The 22,923-nt window shown below is 42.9% G+C and overlaps 1 protein-coding gene across 16 annotated transcripts in view; it reads right to left on the bottom strand.

Annotated features, from left to right (window-relative positions):
- Window positions 1-22,723, bottom strand: part of mark2b (MAP/microtubule affinity-regulating kinase 2b) — a 51,015-nt gene extending 28,292 nt beyond the window's left edge. For 9 of the 16 annotated variants that reach the window (XM_035624316.2, XM_035624318.2, XM_035624328.2 and 6 more), the window contains exons 1-4: window positions 21,259-22,723; window positions 4,737-4,907; window positions 2,893-2,946; window positions 69-117 (exon numbers count right to left, since the gene is read on the bottom strand). In XM_035624316.2, the coding sequence (XP_035480209.1) occupies window positions 69-117; window positions 2,893-2,946; window positions 4,737-4,907; window positions 21,259-21,309 (325 nt within the window). In that variant the 5' untranslated portion in view covers window positions 21,310-22,723. The remainder of the gene's footprint in view (window positions 1-68; window positions 118-2,892; window positions 2,947-4,736; window positions 4,908-21,258) is intronic. The other 7 variants (XM_035624329.2, XM_035624320.2, XM_035624323.2 and 4 more) reach the window with 2 other exon arrangements.
- Between the last annotated feature and the right edge of the window lie 200 nt (window positions 22,724-22,923).

Raw genomic sequence — 22,923 nt, 5'->3', positions numbered from 1 at the left:
ATCATTTGCCTCGAATACATAACAAATGTGTGGTTCTCAGTGAGTGACGACATTGCAGCGACACTCACCTATGTTGGGGTGATTCAACATCTTCATGATCCTCACCTCACGGAAGAGCTGTTAGAAACAAGGAACACAGAGTGCGACGTTGAACACACTGTGAGATGTGGGGTCTGGCGTCGTTGCGAGTTATATTTATATTCTATTTGCTCCTATGCAACTAAATATTTGATTTTGTGCCAGATGTGAAGAGTGTGTGTCCAAGGATACAAGATATTTGGTGTCGGTGCACATGCACATAAGGACATGGGAGGGAAAAGGGAATTCTTTTTTGGGATACGAAATGTATTCTGAAAGAGAAGAAAGAAGTTTAGTTTCCGTAATGCAGTGCACTATTTGTAAATCCATGGTCTGCCAAAATTTAGGATCTCAAGAGTTTAACAAACGAATGAAAAGTGTGATTTACCTGATGTAAACTATCTCGAGAAAAGAACTTATGTACTCCGAACAAAGTACTAACTGACTTTAAGTCTACCTCTACGCCAGCCAGTCTCTTCCTGTGGTAAAATAAAGTCACTCATTAGGAATTTATTTACCCTGAGTCAGCAGATGAGGTCAAACTACTGTATAATGGTAACTGGATGTTTTTGGAGGGAAAATCCTGGAAGTCAACACTCTAGACAGACAGTTTAGCAAGTCAGATACTTGGCTAAACTGAAATTATTGAAGTGCATCCAAAAAGCAACACTCAGACGTTAATATTTAAATATGTAACTAAGAACCTTAAAGCTGTATTCATGCGTATCCCAACTGTGGGGAGGTGCATGTCAGCTGTGGCAGCGCATAGGCTCCTTTAATGCACAACTACAAATTTGGCCGTTTCCAACTGCCCATAAAAAAGCCACATCAAGTTCCAAACAAACAGGAGCTGTATCCTTTTGACTTGCTTAGATCGTCTGTACACGTTCTACTGTCTGTACGATAGAGCTCCTCGGGGTTTTGAGCAACAAAAACACTTTGAGTAGACTTTTTTTTAACGCTCACTGCGTAATCATCAAGTTGCTGCCGCTGGTGTTTTTCCAAAGAGGCTCGTCTAATGAGGATGTCCCCCGTCTGTGCAATCAATGCAATTCCAAATGCGTTTCGTGGTCAATTATTTCGCTAATATTTATCAAACACTGAAAGAGCCTCTCTGCTCTCTACTCCTCAGGACACCTCCTAGCAGAGTCTGTCTCACACACACACACACACACACACACACACACACACACACACACACACACACACACACACACACACACACACACACACACACACACACACACACACACACACACACACACACACACACACACACACACACACACACACACACACACTCGTATAAAGCGTGTGGGGGCGGGACTGATGGTGGTCAAATATTCAGGCACAGTGGAACACAATTTGTTTTTAAAAAAACAGACATTGTGTAGCAACACGCCCTTGGCCAACATCTATAGTATTTGTGTTTGGGTCGCTTAATGTCTGTTTACCTTTCAAATAGCCTACATTGTAACTGTCAAATCTGTCACAGCAACAGAAAACTTGAATTCAAGCAAAACTATTTGAAAACTCTTATAACTATTAACACAGACACTGTAGTTTATTTTGAGTTAAACCCAAATAAACTTACCTGCCGCTGTAAATACTCAGAATTGTGAGAAATGCGTACAGTATCAATTTGCAGCAGAAAATAGTTGTACAACATAATAATAATAATAAAAAAACAGATTCTGGTCCTTACATTTGATGTAATGGTGTGCGTGTTTGCATTCACCATTGGCTTTGCGGTCACACCTTTAAGAATACGGACGGTTTCACATTTTTTTGTTCTTTTTGCTCTTGATTCAGTAACATTGAATCTAAAATGAAACAAGAGATGCTACATTCAAGTGCCACGCCTCAGCTTTAATTTGAGTAAAGTTATGTCAATATGGAAAGAACATGTGGTAGATATAAGGCTCATATATCCCACAGAGTGCCCAAAGTTTATGGGGCTCAAATGTAACTAGACAGATACACATGAAGTCAAACAAAATCAGATTTTAATATTTTGTGGAAAAACCTTTGCAGTCTATTACTGCCTGAAGACATGGGCAAACTTTCCCTCTCTCCCTTCCTCTCACAGACTGTCACCGCAGCCTCCATCAGCTCGTGTTGCGTCCTTCTGCCTTTAGCCTGGTCTTCAGCAAGTGGAATTCCTTGTCATGTGATAAAAAAAGGCCACATCTCCTACACAGTTTGCTCTATAATGAAGAAAACCTACTCAAATTGAAGCGGAGACTGAGCACTTTCATGTGGTCTCCGTTATTTATCCACTTTCGAAGCATTAAGGACAAAAATCTGTCACCGTCTAATTACTTACGACCTTGACTGTATACGTTGGCCCTGTCAGTGTTTTTGCTGTGTCTTAACACCATGTGCTTCAGCGCGTCTGATGTTGCACACGAGTGTGTTTTCCATCTCTTGTGTCTGCCGTTGCACGAGCGTTTGGTGTGTGTTCAGTGTGCACGCGTACATAGAGTTAGAGTTTTGCGTGTAAGTGGACAGACTCCACCCTGGCACGATCAAAAGACGTAATTGCAGCTTGTTTCCTGTAATTAAAACTCTCTCTGAAAACTAGACCACTTCAGAAACAGAAAGGAAGGGGGAGAGGGAAAGGGAGGGAGGAAGAAAGAGAGAGAGAGAGAGAAAGAGGGAGGGAGGGAGGGAAAGACACATGGAGGAGGAAGAGTGAAAATGACTTCTGCAAAAAGGCATAAGAAGGACTGAGGTTTGGTGTGCGTGTGTGTGTGTGTGTGTGTGTGTGTGTGTGTGTGTGTGTGTGTGTGTGTGTGTGTGTGTGAGACCCACCTTCTGCAAACTGGAGGAGTTGAGCTGTGTCTTATCAATGATCTTTACAGCCACCTACAAGAAAAACAAGAACATATGCATTTACCGTTACACTTTTATTCATTACATTGTCTCAGTGGGTTTGACACATCCCGCTCACACAGTCCTGCAAAGACACAAGTCTGTGAGCACATCACACATCGCTGTATTTTTAGACACAATCTCTCTCTCTCTCTCTCTCTCTGTCTCTCACACACACGCTAAAAACTCCCTAAAAACCTAACCGACATTATTTTGAGATTGTGCAGCTAGCCATGTTAGGACTGCCACTACCCACTTCGTTGTGGACAGCCTAGCCTTAACCTCGACCATGTCCAATTCATGCCCAACCCAGACCTTAACCTAGCCTCTATTCACACCTTACCCCCTAACCTTAACCAAGACCTCAGAAATGACTTTTTGACCAGGTTTTGGTTCCCCATTAGGATGGTGGTTTTATACTGGAAAAGGTCCCAAAGAGGAAAACCAAAACCTGTACACGAACACATACATGCGCAGTATGTATAAGAATTGTACTGCATTTAAGTGATAAACACACAATCACAGCAGGCGATAGTTACATAACAGGGCAGAATACAGGGACACACACACACGCACGCACACGCACACACACACACACACACACACACACACACACACACACACACACACACACACACACACACACACACACACACACACACACACACACACACACACACACAGAGAGAGAGAGAGAGAGAGAGAGAGAGAGCTGAGGCGTGGTTTATAACCTTATCATATCAAGGTGTATAGTTCATAATCCAACAGTGGATACCAACATGGGAAAATAAAATAAATCAAAACACGGAAATGGCCAGAGAGCTTGGAGAGGCACATTGTGAAAAATGGAGGCAAAAAGGATGAAACAGATCAGGGAAAAAGAGGACAAAGAATTATCTCTCAGTCTACTTCTCTCAACCATTTCTGTCTCCACTCCTCTTTCTGGTTGTACTCGTCTGTCTGACTCGTTCATGCCCTCTGACTCTCCCTTGTTCTCTTTAAGAGTGCGTGTATGCGTGCGCCAGCGAGTCACATGGAGTGTTATCAGGGTGTCAGGCACAGGGCTGTCACACATTGACAGAGCCCGCCTACCCCTCGCTCTCACACAGAGGCCGAGAGTTGACTTGACGGGGCCTCAGACGGAGCCCAGCACGGGCTCACAGCGGTGCCGCTTCGCTCTTAAAGGGACAGGCCACCAACGTTACATCACAACTGGAAATTAACAGTAAGCCGGAGACATCCGGGCTTCTCCGTTCTAGCGGACAATGGCGATCTAATCTCCTGCGGCAGATGCACCGTCTCCAAAAGCCATGCGAGCCTCAGATCAGACCAGACCCACTGTGCATCACAGCGTGAGCCCTCCCCCTCGCCTCACAAACCAGGAAGGAAGACACCTGCTAAACGTTTTTATTGTTTTCCTACTTTTTACCATCTTTGCTAGTTTAAAATACATGAGGCTTCTTCTCTAGCCAAAGTCCATCCGCTTAATGGTGTCAGTTTTTTTAAAATCAGAATAGTAAAAGCAGTTTAATGTTACATTTAATTACCTTTCTAGACAAAGGCTTACGGTTTCCAAAGGGCTTTTTCACCCCTGTTGCTTATTGTCGTTAAAACACTAACGTGCCAGTTTCTATTTAAATAGAGAGTCCATAGTGAAGCATTTCTCCAGAGTGTCACTAAAGTGGCTAAAAATGAAAGTCTAAAGTTCAGAAAAGTCAGTGTAATGCTGCAAGAGGAAGTATGGTTGAGATTCAAGCTTCGCAATCTTGGGCGTGCGCGCCTACCTCTTTTCCGGTGAGGACGTGTCGCGCCAGTTTGACCTTGGCGAAGTTGCCTTTGCCGATGGTTTTCAGCAACCGATAGTTACCGATGTGTGGCTGGTCATCTGATGTGGTCGTGGAGACGGAGTTCCGACATCGCGGCATGCTGGATCGGCCGGATGATGACTTGGACTCCTGCGGGGGGGGGGACAAGGGCAGAACACTGTATGTGACCACAGGAGGACTTGAAGGCAGAAAGGAATGGAAATGTGACAGTCGAAATGTATGTGACAGAGAAGAAACAAAGGAATGTTTTTTTCTTAGTTTAAGGACAGAAACCCACTGCTCAGGAGTTCAGAAACATTTTGGTGGAGCTTGTAATGGACATTAAGTGGTCGTGCTCATATATCAAAAAGAGATGTGCAGCTCTCAAACTCATCACGGCAACAGTCAAAGCTAGAAATCATTGGGTCGTCCATACAATAAAAACTCAGTGTGTATGAAAAGAAAATTAGTTTTAATGTTTCTATGTACCAAGACAACAGTGCTTTAAAAGAACTAGACACAATTTCATTCTAATCCTGGTTCTAACATCACACACTGTGGCAATGACGCTTCAGAGCATTCAGGTCAGTGCCAGTTCTGATGACAGTGAAATAAAACCATACATAATACATCACAAATGACTGCAAACACTGGAACAGTCAGCGGAGAATTGGTCTAAAGAGCTTAAGCTGCACTTCCACGCACCCGGCAGTGTGTTTAAAGTTCTGCATTATCATCTAGTGGTGCGATAACGATACAGACTTGGAAGAGACGGCCAGCACTGATCGGGATCTCCCAGGATCTCTGGAGAGACTGGAACAGCAAATTAGTGGGTCGGATTGGTGGGTCGGATTTTTTAAATGCTACTTTTCATAACATTCAAATGTATAGCTTCCTTTGTAGTATTGCCCTTAATATACGAGATGCGCACACTGGGTTTCAGAAAGGGATGCAACCAACGATTCTTTTCATAATCAATTAATCTGTCTTTTCTCGATTAGTGGATTAGTTTCTGCGTCGATACAATGGTGACAAATGTCGATCATGTTTCCCACACCCCGAGATGGTGTTTTGTTTTGTCCACACACCAAAGACATTTAGTCTACTGTCATAGTGGAGCAAAGAAACCAGAAAATATTGACATTTAAGAAGCTGAAATCAGAGAATCTAGTTTTAGTAGTTTTATTTTTTCTTTCATAAAAACTACTTGATAATTGATAATCAAAATAGTTGGCCATTAATTTACCGATTGATTAACTGTTGCAGCTCTAGTTTCAGATAGGGATAGGTCATGACTTTAAAAAAAGGTGTCTCTCTCTTATTGTTCGTGTGAGCGTGTGTGGGGGTAGTTCAAGAAAGGTCAAATAGTTTCCAGTCGATATCAAATGGTTTTTTTTCTTGAAATGTCCATCCCTAGTGTCAGAAGAAGGAAGGTGGAAAATACTTCCCGTCTCTGCTTCCTTGTGACTGTTTGTGTGACTTTACTGAAGCCCACTAGTGAACGTAGATCTCTGGAATGGCCCTTTGCGTGGTTCAAGCTCAGGCCGGTAACGTATAAAGTTATTTTTAATTGTCGCTTTGCTCCAGTTCATCTTACAGCAGACAGTAAGTCTTTCGAGTTATACGCGCACGCACAAACACACCCACCAAAAGAAAACAGAACCTTGCTGTGCTGGCAGGTTTTGCGCGGCTGGCAACTGCGATTGGGTTTCAGCTCCAGGAAAGGGTCACAGCAATTGTGTGTGTGTGTGTGTGTGTGTGTGTGTGTGTGTGTGTGTGTGTGTGTGTGTGTGTGTGTGTGTGTGTGTGTGTGTGTGTGTGTGTGTGTGTGTGTGTGTGTGTGTGTGTGATCTGAGCAGACAGGTGACAGGGATCAGGGTCAGAGGAGAGGACGACTGGCTCCAGGGTGACGAGACGCAAACACACACACACAGACACACACACAGACACACACAGAAACACACACACACAAGCTGCAGAACAAACAGCACTGCACAAGTACAATAATGCACACTCGCATACATAAAGGTGCGAGTACACAGTCACACACGCAGGAATAGGCTGCAGCACAAATCACACACACGCACAAATCCCAAGAAATTCAACACCAATGAGCGAGAGAGGGGGAGAGAGAGACAGTACAGTGAAATTTACACTGCTGGTGCAGAGTGGGGAGACTCAAACAAATAATCTCTTTCTCCCGCTATGTCGCTCCAACGCGGACTAGACATTTAATTTGCAGAGTTATCTCTCTCGAGATTGGACAAATTCGGAGCTCGCCGTGTCTCACAAATTACCCACAGACCACATTTTTATTATCTACATCTTTTCTCCCTCCGTTAGCTTATCTTGGGTTAATGGGAAACAAAGATATCCATGATTACTTCATCGTGTTTGTGCGTTTTCTTGGTCCAGATGGTATGATCTAATGTCAGCATCCATAACCCCCTCCCCACACCCCAACAACTTCATGCTGACAGTGCAGACCTGCATAATGTATAATGGGCCAGATTAAGATTCAAGTAGGGAGGTGAGATTAAAAACAAATGACTAATATTAAACCCAGAGGACAAAGGAAGGGCCTTATGTGGCCTTGTGTAAGGGGGGGAGGCAAATGATTTTTATTTTTGGATCATGTGGCAGAGAGACAATGTCATAAGTGCAGCCTATTTGAGACAATGAGACTCAAAGCTGATTTCTGGATCAGCTGGGTTGTCCTCTCAGAGATCCATGTGATCTATCCTCCTCTGTCACCCGCTTAGCACTGCATTGAGCTCACTGGAGTAACGCTTTCCAAAATAGAGCCTGCGGGTCAAATTTTGCCCTTAACAAAATACCCGTGTCTCCTGGAGAGTGATAAGGCGTCCTATTCTGTCCGCTTTGTTGTAGTTTGCAAGTAAGATCATTTGCAAGTAACAAAATGTACGCATTCAAGGGGCTTGAATACAAAAAGGTAACATTTCCTCTACACCCAACCACAGACACACTTCTGAAACCTGATTTCCCAACTTGATCTCTCCTGAGAAAGTCAGTGTCTTGTGCCATGAATCCACGTGAGGACGTTTTGCATCTCCAAACGTGCATGAAAGGGGAATTCAGACAGGAAAAGTGCCGGAGACTGCTAACCTGAGCTTTCCATAACAGTATATAACTTAAAAAACTAAATAAAAATGGATAGTTAATAGATGAATTGAGCAGAAATTAATTTTAATATGTATCCATAACTCAAACACCAAAACAAAACATGACATCTACGTCTCTAGCTTTGGCGATGTCTACAGTAGAAACTGCCTCACGGGCACAGAGTTGCCCATCCCAGACAATGCTTGGCAGTCTGAGCAATTTGCAACAGATATACAAGAAACGACAAGTCAATACTTCCTAGGAAGTTCGCTATTATGAGAACTTAAATTAAGTGTGAAACACCCACGGCGATGCCAATACAAATGTGCTAAGGCGACAGCATTTACATCGTTTCACGGCGTTCCGTGCCAACCCTTAGACAATATCCTTTTTCTTCTCTAAAAAGGAAATATTTAGATTTTAACATGGCAAAAATTACAACATTATACTGTAAATACTGAGATCCTCAGACATAATTCAGTTGTGACTTCTAGTGACGGCTCTATAACATATGTAACTGTATGACAACTGATATGAAGGCCTATAAGTGGACTGAGACAAACTTTTCATTCTTTGGTTAACAACTGCTTTAATGGGTCAACCGCCCAGGGGTCAGTGGAATACTTAATTAGTAGTCGACTGACATTATTTTTAGGAACATTGTAAAGAAAAGAAAAATAGCACAGCAAGTCAGAATTCAAGCATGTTCCCTCGAAGATCTTTTGCTCTTCCAAGGTCCTCGACTCTTTGGTCTACCTTCTCTCCTATCCTCTTTCATGTCAGACTATTTTTGTCTTCTGATTCTTCCTTCATTTTTGGGCAGCTGCAAGCTGCAGCAAAAAAAAAAAAAAAACTCCCCCCCACCACACACACACAGACACACACACAGATATTAATATACGTACACATGCGCATACCCACCTCTCCCCTCAGATATAATTATAGAAGCGTTGGAGGACAATAAGTGACATCATTGTTTTGTTCTCACGTTACTCTCTGATGCTACTTGTGACTCATGAATGCCAAACTAGAACTGCGAGCACACATAGTTTAGCAAAGTAACCGAGTGCTCCAGTGTGCACCAAAAGGAATCGAATTGGACATGTTCAGACACCAGTGGTAGAATGAGTTGAACTCACTCTCACTGAAGTCTGTGAGACTGAGCAAAAAAGGTTTCGTCGTTTAGCAGGTCACTGTCTGTACAGAAATCAAAATTCTCTATACAAACACTAATATTCTAAATCACATGACTGTGTACGTTGTGGCCTTCCCCCTGTTATTTCTCTATCTATCTAAAAACTGATTTCACAAACATGGAAAGAAATCATCTGATTTGATTTAATTACGTTGTCAACTCGGGTGGTGTGACGATATCACATTTTTGCCAGCAAATTGTTTCCAATTTCGCCAACAACACATAATTCACAAGCGCAATGGAGCGGAGAGCGCAATTTTCTCTGAACCTGGCTGCCGTTGGCTACCGTGCGTCGAGCCTGTTGCACGGGGGCGGGCCTTTTTTGCAAGTTGCCTACCGTGTGGAGAGACCATTAGTATAGTGTTTATATCCGGCCCAACAATTCAGACCCCCTCCCAAAACACACACACACAAAGTGAAAACTAACTGACATGATGCTTGCAGCTGAGAGCCATTTACTGCCCCACTGCAAACACAAGCATGCGCACATGACCAGCGCAAACACGCGCGCAAACACGCGCGCAAACACACACACACACACACACACACACACACACACACACACACACACACACACACACACACACACACACACACACACACACACACACACACACACACACACACACACACACACACACACACACACACACACACACACACACACACACACACACACACACACACACACACACACACACACACAGCAGTAATGTTAATCCAAGGCAGTACTGGTTGTGTTTTGACTCGGGCCTCATTATCACTGACCTTTACTAATCTGAGTTCTGGGAGGAAGCCACTCAGATACAACCAGATGGAAATTAACACAGCACAGCGCACAAAGTAAAACCCTACAGGGGGGGTCACACATAAAGTGAGTGCTGCACAATACTATCACGAGACAGTGGACCCCGAACGCAAGATAGGCAAACGCAGGCAAAGACGTCATCAGAAGCAGGGAGGTAAAACGAGAAGTGAGATTAAAAACACAGTATTTGGCCAACACGATTTATAAGATGATAACAAATGGTATTTTAACTTTCATCGACCATTGTTTAAGTTGTTGGGCCTTTTGGGGGAAGCTGAAATAATTATTTTAGGTAGCAGACATAAAAGGAAAAGAGCCACCAAACTTATTAACAAATTGATTCTGTGTTTCGTAAAATACGTCAAACCATTTTTGTACCTGCTTATAAGTACTGCAATAAGGGGTATAGTTACGCAGACCTATCATTACTCCAGTTTTCGCAAAGAAAAGTGTGGCAACTTTTCTGCCAACTGTGGCAACCAACAGACTGGCAGCCATTACTATAAATTTGCAGAAGCAGATTGTTTCGTTTCTTTAAGCCTGCTGTTAGCGATAAAATGTAATCACAGCGTTCCTTCTCTTAAATAATTAACTACTCCGTCCAAAGTCAACCTCAGTTTGTCACTGTAGACTCTGACGAAGGGCTCGACAGAGCACTGAAAGGAGCAGACACCTATGCACTGCACTGTCTTGGCATTTGAGACTGAAACGTGAAGTACTGGGTGCAGACAGTAACCTTGTAACCTTGAGGGAAAACTATATCAAACCGAATGAAAAATTCAAAGTTCTGAGCTGCAAACCAATTTATGAGGTAATCGTGGTAGAAGGTGTTACCAATGTTAAAGGGTGTTCAAGCACACATCCAATTACCAAACTTGCCCTCAAACCCCATTGTGTACTTCTTTTTATACGGACAATAAAACAATTTCATTAATTCATGCATACCAGCAGCAGTGTCCACGATCATTAAAAAATCTTGTAAAGTAAACTTGTGAAAGCAAATTTGTTAAAGGCTAGTTATTAATACTCCAATTATGAACTTAAAGTGTCTGCTCTGTGCAACAGCAGAGTCCAGAGTTTTTAATCAGAGTTGACCGACAAGGAAATATTTCAGATTTACCAGAATATCAACACGGATGAGATGCTAATGCATTACCTCAGCCAAGGAAGTTATGTTGCTGCCCAATTTTAGCGCAGATCCAGACAAAGGGGCGTATCAAGGAATTTTTTTTGATCACTTTCTTTAACGTTGCGAGATGTAATCATTTTTGTTGACATTTTCACCAATTTTCCAGGAAATAATGAATGGATCTTGACCATAAAAATCTGGCATATTTATGGGGCCGATATCTTTGAGTGTGTGCGATTTGATGCGGGGACTGTAGCGGTTGGACCTTAGCGGAGTTATGCACGCTAGTGAGTGCCGTTCTAGAGTTTTCCGTGCCATTTGATTGTCTGTCTGTCAAACTGTCAGCAATATTACTCAAAACTTCATCATATGCTCAACCCTATCACTCAGTCAGTCAGGGATATTTGCATTTATATGACTGACCCCCTGCTGTTGTAGTCCAGCCAAAAATGTCTCTACAGGACTCCATTTAATTAAGACATAGCTCTAAAATAATTATTACAGTTCCAAATACTGGTTTGATCCGTCCTCTGCTTTTTTTAACATGTATTTTTACACAGCGCTGTTACTGAATTTAATCAGATCAGCTCGAATTTTGATTACCCTAATGGATGACAAACCATTTAGTCCTAATTAGAGTCCTGAACTTCCAGTAGAACTGTAAGGTCAGCTAGACCCTGTGAGCTGTTGTAATATCCGCTACACGTCATCTTATTATTGTCCCTGTAAGATGTCTACATATAACCAACATGACATGCAACATGGCCGTCTATGATGAACCACATTAATACTGTAATATGCTGTGAAGGTAAAAGTTGCTGATGAGAGCATGATTCTCCTTCGCTACACTTGTCTGGGTTAATCTTGTTTGGTATTTAATCCTGTCCAAATTGGCTTGACTTAATGTAAAGGGTGATCAAACTGGTTAAAAAAAGCGTACTTTTCTTCCTAATCAAACTGCTCATCACCGATATCCTAGCATCAGTGTTGAGTTAAAAGATGGTAAAACCGAGGCAGTGCAACAGAAATGGCTTTATGCAAGGGAAATACCACAGACATTAAATTTCATTTGCCATGAAATTATCCTCATTTAAAGATTCAATCCACAACCTCAATTGAACCCAATCCAGTATCTACAGTCGATATCTCCCTTCATTCATTTCTCCTCATCTTCCAAAGATATGTGAAAAACGATCCTAGAACCAACAGGATAAATAACACAACCACATACAAAAGATGCTGCATTATACTGAATTTGTGGGTGGGAGGACACACACACGCGCACACACGCACACGCACACACACACACACACACACACACACACACACACACACACACTCTAGGTCGTGATGGCTGTGTTGCCATGGAGATTTGTCGCTTGCTGAATCCTGCCCTCTCTCTGAATGTTGGATTGTATTTCTTTCATCCTTCTTTCATTTTCTCTGGCTTGCTCTCTCCCTCCCTCCTCCCATGATTCTTGTTCCTACCCTGCTATTCATATGTTTATGTTTCTATTTATACTCCGCTTTAATGCCAAGACGAGTTTTCCAGATATGTGACAAAGACAGTTTGCTGTCCTTAAACAGGAGCATACATGGTGCAGAGTCCTAATTTTACCATACAGTGGCGTATCTGAAGATGGTCCAACTTGGATCTTTTAAGTTTTAAGAAGTCACACTTGCCTCGCTAGTCAGTAATTACATAAAATGGCTGTAACAACAGCTGCTAACAGGAACTACTAGCCAATTACAAGAAAACCCCAAAAGGGAATTACTTCATAGGAGCTCATTTGAAGCACCCACTCCAATGAGGAGGAAATTAAAAGGACATGAGTTAAAAAAGCTGCTAAATGTTTGGGAGTAATTCCACTGCACCTGTTTGACTGTTCTTCAAATTTAACGCATGATGGGACGCCAGTTAAACAAGACAAAGGTGTACAGAATTTTGCGTGGATGCATATTTGGCAAAGGGTGGAAATCAAATGAACAAATACAGCACTTTTTACTCACCAGTCACACACATACGACGTAGAGAGAGAACATTTGAATACAAATGTAGCCTCCGTTCAGTTCAGCTCAATTTCTACAAAGGCCGAGCCAGACAAAGTAAAAAAAAAGAGGAACTAATGTAATGACAAATTGTAATACAGGCTATAAGTGATTGCTTGATCTGTCAAATCCTTTTTTGCACTGCTTAACATCATGCCTTTGCCATGCTTTCTTGACATGTATAGCTTTACTTCACCAAATTCCACCACATCAGAAGAGTTACATTTTTAGACCTTGTTTCTTTCTTTTGTTCAACCTAAACTTCCTAAAAACAGGTATCAGACTTAAAAATGCTTCACTATAAATGTGTAACACATTATCATATATGCGCATCTGTGTCTGAAATAAAGCTTAAGTGTGAGAACTATGTTATTACGCCTGTGTTTCCAGTCAATGATAAAATACGTGACCTACTGCTACATTTTAAAATTACTAGTTGAATCAAACCCTTATCTTTCCCTTTCACTTTGCGGGTCGTCGGCCACCAGAAACTGCACACAACGCTGGACATCTTTACGACTGTAGTGTCGACGTGGGCTTCCAGGTGTACCGGATTCAGCATCAGTGCATTGCAAGACAAAGGTCATTTATCATAATCCGGTCACCGGCTATGCTTGCATGCTCTTCTCTGGCCTCTTCTAAAAACTTTGCGGTTTTCTAATATACAACATAGCTGGTATAGGCATACTAGCTCTTCAAACAGTCCACCACACACACGCACGCACAAGTAAGTTTGTGAGAGGCCCTTTACTTTAACAAGGTGGTGTCACGTAGGGTCACAGTTTGCTGTGAATGTAGCGGCGAGTGTGTTCTCTTGAACTGGATTACCCCAACTCCCAAGGTGTGTGTGTGTGTGTGTGTGTGTGTGTGTGTGTGTGTGTGTGTGTGTGTGTGTGTGTGTGTGTGTGTGTGTGTGTGTGTGTCAAATCAAATTAATTAATTAGCTCCATTTTGCTCTGTTGCTACCACAGTTTGGAGACATTGCACAGCACTTCCTTGCATTTGTTCTGCTGTGGTGCTCTTTGAGTGGGAACAGTACATGTGAACCACATATAATCCGTTCCTGTTTTGGATCCGGTTACAGTTGGCATTTGTGACCACTGCGGCCAATACAATCCTTCGGTAAAACTTTCATTCACGTTCTCCGATTAGATGGTCTCTTTCACCTCTCTGACACTTCAGACATCAGCAAAAAAAAGGCCAAATAAATGTGTGATGCATACGATGTTGGTGCGTAGTTTTGTGGTGTGCCTTGTGTGTTCTTCTGTAGGTTAAAGCTCTCAATTTGTCTTTGCGCCATGTGCAGTCATTGTCCTGTTCTAACCTTTCAAAGAACTACAGAAGTGAATTAACTCAAAGCTATAATCTGGTACAGTGCATCACTTCCTTTGAAATAAATTAAATAAATAAAAATATGACAAAATTTCAGTGCGCTGCGGATGCGAAATTCAAATGATTTATTCAACTGATATTTAATGAATACTTAAGTATAATGAATACTATTTGCACTGTGCTGTTTTTACTGAAAGCGGCACAGTGATGCAGTGGTGAGCAGCGTTGAGTCACAGCAAAAAGGCTCTGGGTTTGAACAGCTGGGAACTTTGTGTATTTTTGCATATTCTCCTCAAGCCTGCATGGATTTCATCCCATAATTCAAAGACATGTGTCAGGTTCATTAACAATTATACATTTTAAATCTAAAAAATGACCGACATGCGTAAATGCGAGCATAAATGGTGCAGGGTGAACTCTATGACAGGCTCAGAACATAAAAGAAGAGCAGAAGGTGCTTTTGCAACGTGAATACCAGATGTTAAATGATATTTTCTATTGTTTAGGTTATTTACTGACTTAACTGATGACGAGATGAGATACACCAGAGTGGCGCACCACCTCGGCTACACAATTTCCTGTGTGGGAACCCTGGAATAGTGGAGTTGAGATTAAATGAAATACATTATGCCTTTATTGGACTAGGTAAAACTAGAGAAGAAAGTCTTATCGTAGAAATAACATTCATTCCATTCAAGAAATACAAACCTTAAAATTTAAACGTGGAAAATACTCATTTAAAACCGTGTTAAATTAAGTTAGGCGACCATTACCGACAGAAACTATATTTGATCTTTTTTGTAATTCCATGAATGTCAAGGTTCATTTATTATTATTATTATTAGCCTGACTGCGGTGGCTGGTTTATCCCTGGTGTGATGTGAACCTCAAATAACCCAGTGTTGCGCCTCTGATTGAACTTCTGAATCAGTGTGACTCAGCAGAGATCAGAAGGTTTCCACCAATGGATGCAGCTAATCCTGCAGGATAAGAGCGATAGAGGGACCATGGAAATTTTTTAATTTTTTTTTAAAACTCAGAATCAGGTCCGGGTGCCTACATGCATTTTACCCTTGACTTGTTCCAAAGACTGAAGTGGGTCAAATCAAGTTGTAATGTAAGAATCACTACAACAAACAGCTCTGACACAGTCACAGTCTTATCCTTGGGAAATATGTTTTGAATGATAAGCAGCATTACTGCTTGGCCGCAGCACTTGGTGTAAAAACAGATGGCAGTTTAAACGTTTGAAAAATAGTTTTCTGAACATTTACATTGATTATAGACATTAATCAATACTGTTGCCACTTCTAACTTAGGTTTGGTTCTGATTTGTGTTTATTCTAGCAGTTTTTTTATACAAGATATAAAAAAAACCATAACCTTAAAAATCATTTTGGTTTGTAGTTATTAATCTTAATGTATTTTTCCTTGTTGTAGACATGAAAACCATACTCATTCGATCACAGGAACAAATCAAAGTACTGATAGTGGACTCACAATCGAATGACTATTGACTATTACATGGATGTAGTGACAGAAATCCACACTCCTTCGCCGGATGACGTCAACTCCTGCAAATCGCAGGTCTACAGTTAACTGCCACACCTACTACTCAGCTCAACTGGAAAGGCCTGTTCTGCCCTGCTCCCTCAGACACACACACACACACACACACACACACACACACACACACACACACACACACACACACACACACACACACACACACACACACACACACACACACACACACACACACACACACACACACACACACACACACACACACACACACACACACACACACACACACACACCTTCACTGCATTGTTGGTAGGTAGCACCTGCTTGTCCTAACGTTGTGTGTCCACTGGAACTCCAGGTGTAAATGGCGAACAGAACTGGCTAAATCAAAATGTAATTCCAAATCCAGTTAACAATTAACTGTGATTCTCTGTGTGAGGAAAATTGAGGGACTACAAGTGTGTGTGAAGAGAGCGAGAGAGGACGGTTCTCTGTTGCTAGGGCCCTGGCTAGCTTCTTTCTTTCTGTTCCATCTGCCTAGTGACTGGTCTGGTAAGGAGAGAGGCATAATTTATGGTTTCCTGGGCGTAACAGCAACGCGTACATGTGCGCGTGCATGTGTGCTATAGATCGCTTACAAGATGACTCATTCTTGACTGAAGGACAGGCAAAAGGTGAACACTGGAATAATATTTTTTCTTTTTCTTTTTGAAACATGTCTTCACCAACATACCTGTGTCAATGCTCTCACACATTCAGGGCTTCTATCTCATCTGTATTGAATTTCCAGCTCGACACCTTGCTGGGAATTTCTCCAGCAGGCGTCCACACTCCCAAGGTGTCAGGTGAAATACATCAAACTGAAACTGTAACTCAGTTGCACTCACTTTTTCCCCCCCAAAACTGTTTGCACTTTGTCTTTTGTTTGAATGTTGCTTGACGCCATTTCAGGGGTAATATTCTCTTGAATTATTACTAAACTTTTCAGCTACGTAAATCTGAAATTTATTAGTGGTGATTTCCTATGCATCACTCTTTATACATTCAAGTCTACGATAAAATGTAATAGATAAGCAAATTCCACAAGAATCCCACAAAACTCATCCCCACCTTTCCTGCTTGTTTTATTTCCTTTCGGGATGCAGGGTCCTGCATATCTTAACCCACTGTAAACGCTAAAATCAATTCCTAAATGTAGTTTCTCGTTTTCCCTGCGTGACCTGAACAGTGAGAAAACGTCTCGCTAGGACAAATTAAAAGTTTAAATTCATCGCATCTCAAAATTAGTGGGATCCAGCTCGCTCAGGTCCAGCCCAAACAGTGAAACAGAAGATGAAGTACCAATTAAAGAGGCAGGCCACTATTTCTAACTGCATTACGGTTGTCTTCTCTGAAAACGTGGCTAACATTAATAGACAGGGAACATTGTAAAACAGGAAATCAGAAAATCAAGTGATCGTGTCTGGGGACGTGCACAAAGAGCACAAACTAGAGAAAACAACATGCAGAACTTCCTTTTGAACAATTCCGCTGAAATAATTTAATATAAATTTATTTCTGACACTCATCACTAGATTATGTACAAGTTCAAGATTCTCAGAGCGCCGTCACACCGATAAGAGTGCCATATTCAAATAGGTTCCTCAAACAAACACCCATTACCAAACTCAGTGCAACATGGAAACATGCCAGAACAAGACCACTCAATGCAACTGCCATTTCACATCGTCGGAGAGATGTCACAAATCACTTCTCTACATTTGTCAGCACTCTCGTGATATGTGCCCAGCAACTGTTCACACTGCCAGAGGGGTGGTCTGTTTTGATCAGTGACTTACTCGACAAACCCCCTCAGACTTACAGCTCAGTTTGCTGGTCATGTGTAAAAGGGGCTTGCTGACTTTCCAGGTCAAGTGAATCATTATTGGGCTAACTCGATGAAAAATATCAAAAAGAAATAGCTTGTCCATTCCAGTCATGCACTCTTCTCAAAGTTACAAGCTGAGAAATCAGATCAAAATATACACTTTCTCCGGCAGGACCAGAGGCAGTCCTGTCACCGCTCAGTCCATCCTCATGTCCGGTGCCATTTTGTCCTGTATCATGAGACCCGACACCAACGGCTTTCTATACATGGCCTTTAAAACAGACTGCGTTTGTGCCGACGTATCCATCCATGACCTTTTGCCTACAAACCCACTTAAGGACCTGCCTGAATCGTCTCTGGATGCTGTGGGACGAGCAGAGGCCCATCCGGGCCAAAAACAGCAATAAAGCAAAAACAAAAACAAACACACAAGGCTTTGTTGGTACAGGCGCATTGCTAAAGGGTGCACACAGAGGGCCAACCAGGAAGTTCACTTTGAGGGTTATTAATTAGTAATCAAGACACTGCACTTTGGTTTATACTCTTATAAGCTTGGGTTTTCAACTTTGACAGTATATCTCAATTCCATCTTTGTGTGGCTTGTCACAATGCCACACACCACAAGGTACTTGGCCAGATATGCAAGATTGCGACAATTTAATCGACCAATGCAGTGTGCTGTTGGATAATGTTGCACTGTGCTCTGACCAAAGTAGAGCCGGGTCTACCTTTATTTGATAGACTTCTGTATTTCTTTGCCACTGCCCTCCGCAGAGGCCAACACAGTGGGTTCATTGAATTCAATGAGGAAGTCTGCTCATACTGAAGGTTAGTACTCATTTGTTTGTATAAGCGTGCATGTTTTACCAATGTGTTGAAAACCCACAAAACTTGAACTATGAAATCAAACTTAAAATCCTGGAAGTTGTCTGTTGATACCATGATCTGACTCTGTGCGTGCGTGCGTAAGCTACAGTTAGACTCATCTTATGAACACCATCGTTTCTGATCTCTTTTTCAGGTAAGGGTGTAGCCATGTGAGAACATGTATGTGTCACCATGTGTGGCTATTTATTTGCTTACATCTACCTTCCTACATACCAGTCTAGCCTGATTTGCTTTCCTGTTCACTCTAATGGAAGTATTGACACACACACACACACACACACACACACACACACACACACACACACACACACACACACACACACACACACACACACACACACACACACACACACACACACACACACACACACACACACACACACACACACACACACACACACACACACACACACACACACAGTGAGATCATGGTATCAACAGACAACTTCCGTCAGTGTTGACGACAGACAAAATATTTGAACCTTTTAGTCTCCAACACCGAGAGGTGTTCCTATTGGCTGGCGAAAGCAGATCTGCAGTCAGTTTTTTCTTTACAGCCACCCTTTACACACCTAGATGAGGATTTCCATGGTCCAGGTACAAAACTCGTTGACAGTTTTAAAAACCATTTGATAACACTCCTCCTCTCAATCATTTTTTCTTAAAACACCATCATTTTTTTTGTAGCTGCTAAAGCAATCAATGACCGCAGACACATAGATACTCAAGCAACACAAATATAGAAATGGTTGGGTTAAGTTTCACACTCACAAACTGCCTTCACGTACAGGCTACTGTCAAAATGCAGCCACACAAATTTGTGTATTAAATGCTTGAGGGAGACTTTCAATTCAAGAGATAAATATCACATGTTTGTCAACTGCTGCGCAAGAAATGCAAATGATGGTCTTTTTAGTATGAGTAAATAGACCATTAAGTGTAATGGTTTTCATTTACGCGTAAGTGGCTTCTCCATAATTAAGGTCAATTGATAGATTAAAACTGTCTGAAGGATTAAGACGGACTCTACATGAGAGAATGGACTTTGATTCAGCCCTTGAATAATGATTTACAATGCACAGCCACGGGGTTTCTTTTAATCTTAAAACATGCTATGGTTAGTGGAAACACGAAAAAGCTGGCTGATTCTTAATGTCCTGCTCTGGAAATCTTTTAAAGTAATTTTGACATAGATATTGACAGCAATTTGAAACAGTTTGTTTAAGAGCCCTGCAGCCTCTGGTTAGGTCAGTCGTTTTTATGTGCAAAGGAGGTTGTTTGCAAATGTCAGTGACCCCCCCATGAACCCATATATGACAAGTTCCAACCTAACATGGTGAGAGTCAATATAATACGTCTGCTTTCAATTCTACATCTAAACTCTATGTGCTTTGTATTAATTGCGCACAGAATGATATGTTGTGTTTCCTACGAGTTAATATCAACGTAAAAAAAAACAACTTTGAAACTTTGAACTAGTATATGATCACACAGCCACAGAAGCTTCGTCCTTAACAAAAAATACATCTCGCGTTTTCCTAAGGTGCCCGTGTCAAGACTGTCCCGTACAAACACAACATGTCGACATTCTCTTCCAAAAAAAACATCAAACGCAGGTGATTCTCACCCGGTAATGATGTACCGTATATGTCAACGATGTACATCCTCAGTACATATTTTCAGTTTACAAATCAATATTAAAATCTATAACAGACAGAATATCAGGTCTCCAACTTCATTTAGAAAATAAGAACTTCTCAAACACGACTACATTTTGTTTTACAATGGATTGCCAATGTTTCCAATGGCTTATGGCCCACGATTGTACAACAGTAACATATTGCTGCCAGCCTTTCTGTACTGTCAAACGTATTGAATTCACTGGCTGGCAGGGCGTTTTTCCTTATTGGCAACAGGTCCCCTCGATGAAGTCAAGCAGGAGGACGTGCCCCAGAGACACAGACTAAACAAGAGCCTAGATCCGCTCCCATACTCTGCAAAGGAGTGGGGGAATCCGGTGCGAGTGCGTAGGCAAGCTGGTGAATCACTGCTGTGTGGCAGAAGACAACAGAGACAGGGGAAAGGCGAAGAGAGGCCAAACAAGGCCTTCTTCCATGAGTTCCACGAGCAGGTGTGTGAATGGGTGAATTTCAAGTTTTACATCACTTAGGGAGAATAATTATGTAACGTGAGGGTTCGATGTGGGGTAGTTGGATCACTCTGTGTACGGATAAACAGCAGGATGGAGACGGATATCTTTCTCAAGCAGTTCTTTACTGTTCTCCCCTCAGCAGTTCCACAACAACTACCTTCTTCCTGGTTACACCTGATCACATGTCTGAACTAACCAATCAGAAGCTAGAAGGCCTTAGACTGAGGTAAACGTGTGCATGAAGCACAGAGGCAGATTCAGCAAATCATTTTATCCACTTTAAGAAGCTCATTTAAATAATACAACACAATGAACGTAAATAATAACTGTGAACATTGTAAATGTACTTTAAATTAATTTTAAATGAATGAACACAAACATATGAATTATCTTAATTTCTAAATCTTACAATCATATTAGGCACTTCTTACCTGTCCGGTCGAGTTTTCAATGACTTGCACCAGCGGGGGCCTTGTTGACATTTTTTCAAAAAGACTTGGGGGGTAGAGGGGGGGTTGCCAAAAAAGGGGGTTAATGAGCAGCGAAACAAGAACGACTCATCAGTGTCTATTTTGCATTTAAAAACGTGGGTGGCGGACGGCAGCGGGTGAATGTTCCAAACAGATGTTCAGCGCCTGGCCAGCTAGCAGCGCCACAGACGAACCCGTGAATCAACAAGTTGGATCCCGCATCCGCGGCTAGCCGAGTTAGCCAGCTAGCTCGACACTAGCTAGCAGCGAGCGCACGTCCCATGTTTGTCAACAAAGCGCACACACACACACGGGGGGGGGAAGAACACCCGAGGTGAAGCGAAACGTCTTGTTCGGCTTTCGCACTGGGTGTGAAGACGTTCGGTTTCCGATCAGCGCGTGTCGGCGTCGATCGGGGGCCGGCGAGCAAACAACCTGCCGCGGTGACGTTTTCAGCCAGCTAGCAACTTGGGCTAGTTCAAAAAAAAAAAAAAGTTGGGCAATGGGTTGTGCTGAGGTTCAGTTAGGTGGCTAGCATGCTAACCTGCGAGGTTGCTAGCTAGCGTCTCCGGAGAGCCCCGACTGTCGCCGAAGTCCACAATAAAAAGATGTACATCCAGCGTCGCTTTCGTGAACCCAATGTCGCCGTCTATCTTGTATCTTCTTTTTCTGCGGGGCTGAGATGTCTCTCCCCCGGGGGGCTGAAACCAGCTCTGGGCTCTCACAAACTTTCAGGCCAAAGTTATTCCCGGCGAGCTCTCGACCTTCCCAACTCGCACACAAACTATTGTTGAATGTTCCCAGCGAGGCATCCAGGGGCAGGGTCTCCGGGAAATACTATAAAAGCAGCACTGTGTGTAAAAAAAAAAACATGAAAAAAAATGCTCACATGGCAGAGGAGAAACGCGACTTGATGCGCTGCGCCGAGCGGAGTGGCTCGCCGATATTAGCCCATAAAGCTAGCGACTTCACTGCTTTCTTCCCGAGCCGGAGCTAGCCGAGTTAGCTTCTCCTCCAGCGGCCGCGGCGGCGGTGACTGCCACAGCGCAGCCCACGGAACTCCACAGAAATCCACGGAAATCACCAGCGCTTCTTCCCTTCGGTTGCGTGATCGGAATAAGGTCGTCCGCCGCCGCCGCCGCTGCTGCTGCTGCTGCACTGCAGTGTGGCGATATACCAGATCGTCCTCTCGGTACAGCGACTGCTGTTATTCCCGTGACCGGCCGACTGAAGGGAGGATCATCAGGTTGTAAAATCCATAATCAGTAACCGGGGGGTTCTCTTGTTTGGAGGTGTGTGTGTGCGCGCGCCACGGGCGACAGGGGCAGAGAGGCGAGGAGCTGCGCCCGAATGCAGGTCTATGCGCACGATCCTGCCCTGATACCGGAACAAGCTCGCGGCAACATGGCTGCTTGCACCACGACTGAAGGAGGAGGACCGGGGAGGGAGGGGGGGGGTGGGGGTGGTTCGTTCCGTGTTCGGCACTTCTCGACTTTTTTTTCCCGAACCCTTTTTTTTACTGGCGACTTCCAGCTTGGTGAACGGCAGGTGCAGCGTCACCAGGGAATGCTCTGTGCACCAGGACGAACTCCTGGATTCCCCTGCTCTGCACAGTGTAGACCCAAA

Source organism: Scophthalmus maximus, chromosome 2 (assembly GCF_022379125.1).
Source record: "Scophthalmus maximus strain ysfricsl-2021 chromosome 2, ASM2237912v1, whole genome shotgun sequence".
Lineage (NCBI taxonomy): Eukaryota > Metazoa > Chordata > Actinopteri > Pleuronectiformes > Scophthalmidae > Scophthalmus > Scophthalmus maximus.
This window is presented reverse-complemented; position numbering and strand designations above follow the sequence as displayed.